This window comes from Rutidosis leptorrhynchoides, chromosome 1 (genome assembly GCF_046630445.1).
Source record: "Rutidosis leptorrhynchoides isolate AG116_Rl617_1_P2 chromosome 1, CSIRO_AGI_Rlap_v1, whole genome shotgun sequence".
Classification (NCBI taxonomy): domain Eukaryota; kingdom Viridiplantae; phylum Streptophyta; class Magnoliopsida; order Asterales; family Asteraceae; genus Rutidosis; species Rutidosis leptorrhynchoides.
Window position 1 is genome coordinate 117,998,892 of NC_092333.1, and position 2,549 is coordinate 118,001,440.

The 2,549-nt window shown below is 37.9% G+C and overlaps 1 protein-coding gene across 1 annotated transcript; it reads right to left on the reverse strand.

The window, feature by feature from the left end:
* Window positions 1-1,141: 1,141 nt before the first annotated feature.
* Window positions 1,142-2,320, reverse strand: LOC139888532 (uncharacterized). Its single transcript, XM_071871539.1, has one exon. The coding sequence runs from the start codon at window positions 2,318-2,320 to the stop codon at window positions 1,142-1,144; it is 1,179 nt and encodes a 392-aa protein (XP_071727640.1).
* Window positions 2,321-2,549: the final 229 nt, after the last annotated feature.

Sequence of the window (2,549 nt, forward strand, 5' to 3'; positions counted from 1 at the left end):
AGGCGAGTGATCCGATAAACCTCTAGGTAAAACTAAACCTTTAAGGTTATCGAAAACGTTTAAAATATTATTCGTGATGAGAAAACGATCAATTTTGCTAAACTTACTACCCCGTTTGTTCCTCCAAGTAAATTGAAGACCACCTAGAGGTAAATCAAACAAGTCATTAGCAATGATAAAGTTATTAAACAACAACGCCTCATTCGGACAAAAAACAGAACCACATCTCTCGTCCTCGTTTCTAACCGAATTCCAATCGTCCATCCATATATAATCTCCCGGGTGAGAAGAAATAAATGTAGAAAGTTTATTCCATAAAATCTCTTTATCCGACCACGATTGAGGAGCATAAACATTCACCATGTACACCATCGAATTAACACGATACCAAGTCCCCTTAACAATGACAAAGTTATCATCGCACCAAATATTACTTTTACCAAAAACATTCGGGTCCCATAAAGAGATGATTCCACCTAAAAAACCACGAGATAAAGATAAGGCGTATTCAAAGTTTTGATTACCCCAAAATGATTTAAGACGAGTCATATTAAAACGAGACAGCTTAGATTCTTGAATACCTAAAAAATCAATATTCAACGTAACACACAAATCTTTAATCCATTTTCTTTTATCGAAGAACAACGATCCACAGGAATTTACCGATAAAATCTTCATCTAAACACAACATTATCGATATTACGATTCGACAACTTACAATGACCTTTAGGATGATACCCCAACAATTCTCCAATTCCAAAAATATCTTCACTTAAATCCAAACTTTGGGACGGGACAGTTTCATGATTAATAATCGTAAAAGGAGTGTGACAACTAAACGACGACGTTATACCTTGGTTCTCAATGCCCTTATTCATGGAGAAACCAGGTGCGTGAGATAAGCTAGTGCAACCTCCACTGTTACCCACAACATTATCAAAAAGAGGTTTAGTTGACACAAAGATATCATTATCCACATTCTGACCCGAAACATGTACTTTAGAATTGCTAAACTCTTCATTCTGGGGTGGAACATTCAAATTAACAGTCTCTTGTTCTTGAGAGGAAATGTTGACACTGCTTGTCTTATTCATATTCGAACAAGACACGGAGTCATCTAACTTAATTCCTTCAAATTCCTTTAAATGATCAGAACATGGTTGTGAGTCTTCGGAAGATTGGTACCAGGAAGCAAAGCTACCTGCATCTTCATTGTCCACAATATCGTCATCACTCTTTTCCACTTTAATTGTCGAATCAATGCAAATAACCAAGTGTCAACCTCTTGAACAACAACCTCCACGTTAGATTTGTCTATTTCAACATTACGAACCGACGAGATCGGATGTTTGTCATACGTTGCAATACAAACACGACATGTAGACAAAGGTAACTTGCAATTCGACTCAAAAAATAAGAACCTGCCGAAAAGAGAAACCACTTTTTTACCTGCATTAGTACCCCACGCACACGTAGGTAAACCATTAATCTCAATCCACACAATTCGTTCATCAACTACAAACATATCAGAGGGCTCTTTCAAACAAGCAAACAACGATAACATGTTGGGACTAGCTTTAAAACGTGCACAGGCGTCAATAGAATCGAAAAGAAACCATACCCATAAACCTTCGATGTATTGTATCTTGAATTCCGAAAAACCTTCCACAATACATTGTTGGTAAATGGTAAAAAGCGTACCAATATCTTTAACCTTTCCCATGACAATGTGATCATTATCTGAAACACGAATGATATCATCATTATTAAGAGAACACATAGTCGCCTGCTTATCCCCTTTAATAGCAGAGGCATATGACCCGTCGCTACCAGTATGTTTCTGGACCGAAATCTCTGACTTGTCCACTCCTATATTGCTTTCTTTGGAGATCGTAATAAACTGTTGAGGTTTAGGAACATAAACATGAACTTTAGCAGACAATTTCTTTTGTCCAGGTGCTCGATTATCATTCGACGAATTATGAGTTGGTTTATCAATCTTCGAAGATTCCACAAATAAGTGATGGTTACCAATCCATATATCCGCCATTCGGTTTTCCATCTCCAGAACATTCTTAACACCCATGAACTTGACAAAACCAAATCGTTTACCAGTTTTGGCTCTCTTCCTTGCGATGTACACATTCGTTAAATACCCATACGAGTCAAACGTTTTGCGAAGAAGATTGTTATCAGCCGTTTCTGGAAAATTCGTCACATAGAACGAATAAACATCTTTATCTGAAGGAGTACTCCCGTTCCCTTTTGCTTTGAGAAACCATCCATTGTTCAAAGGAATATTACGCGATTTACGAGCCATAGGTGAATTGGCGTCTGGACCCGCCGAAGATCACCGGAAAAAAATCAGAAGAACGGCACCGAGGAAAAAAATCGCCCAAAAAATTCGGATCTATTAGGGTTTTTTTAGTTATAACTTAAGAGATACGAATCTAGTATTCCCAACCATGGTGATCGGCTTTTGATCCCGCCGAGAATCACCAGAAGATGGTGGAGAAGAAGATATTCAGATCAGTGTGAACACGATCTGG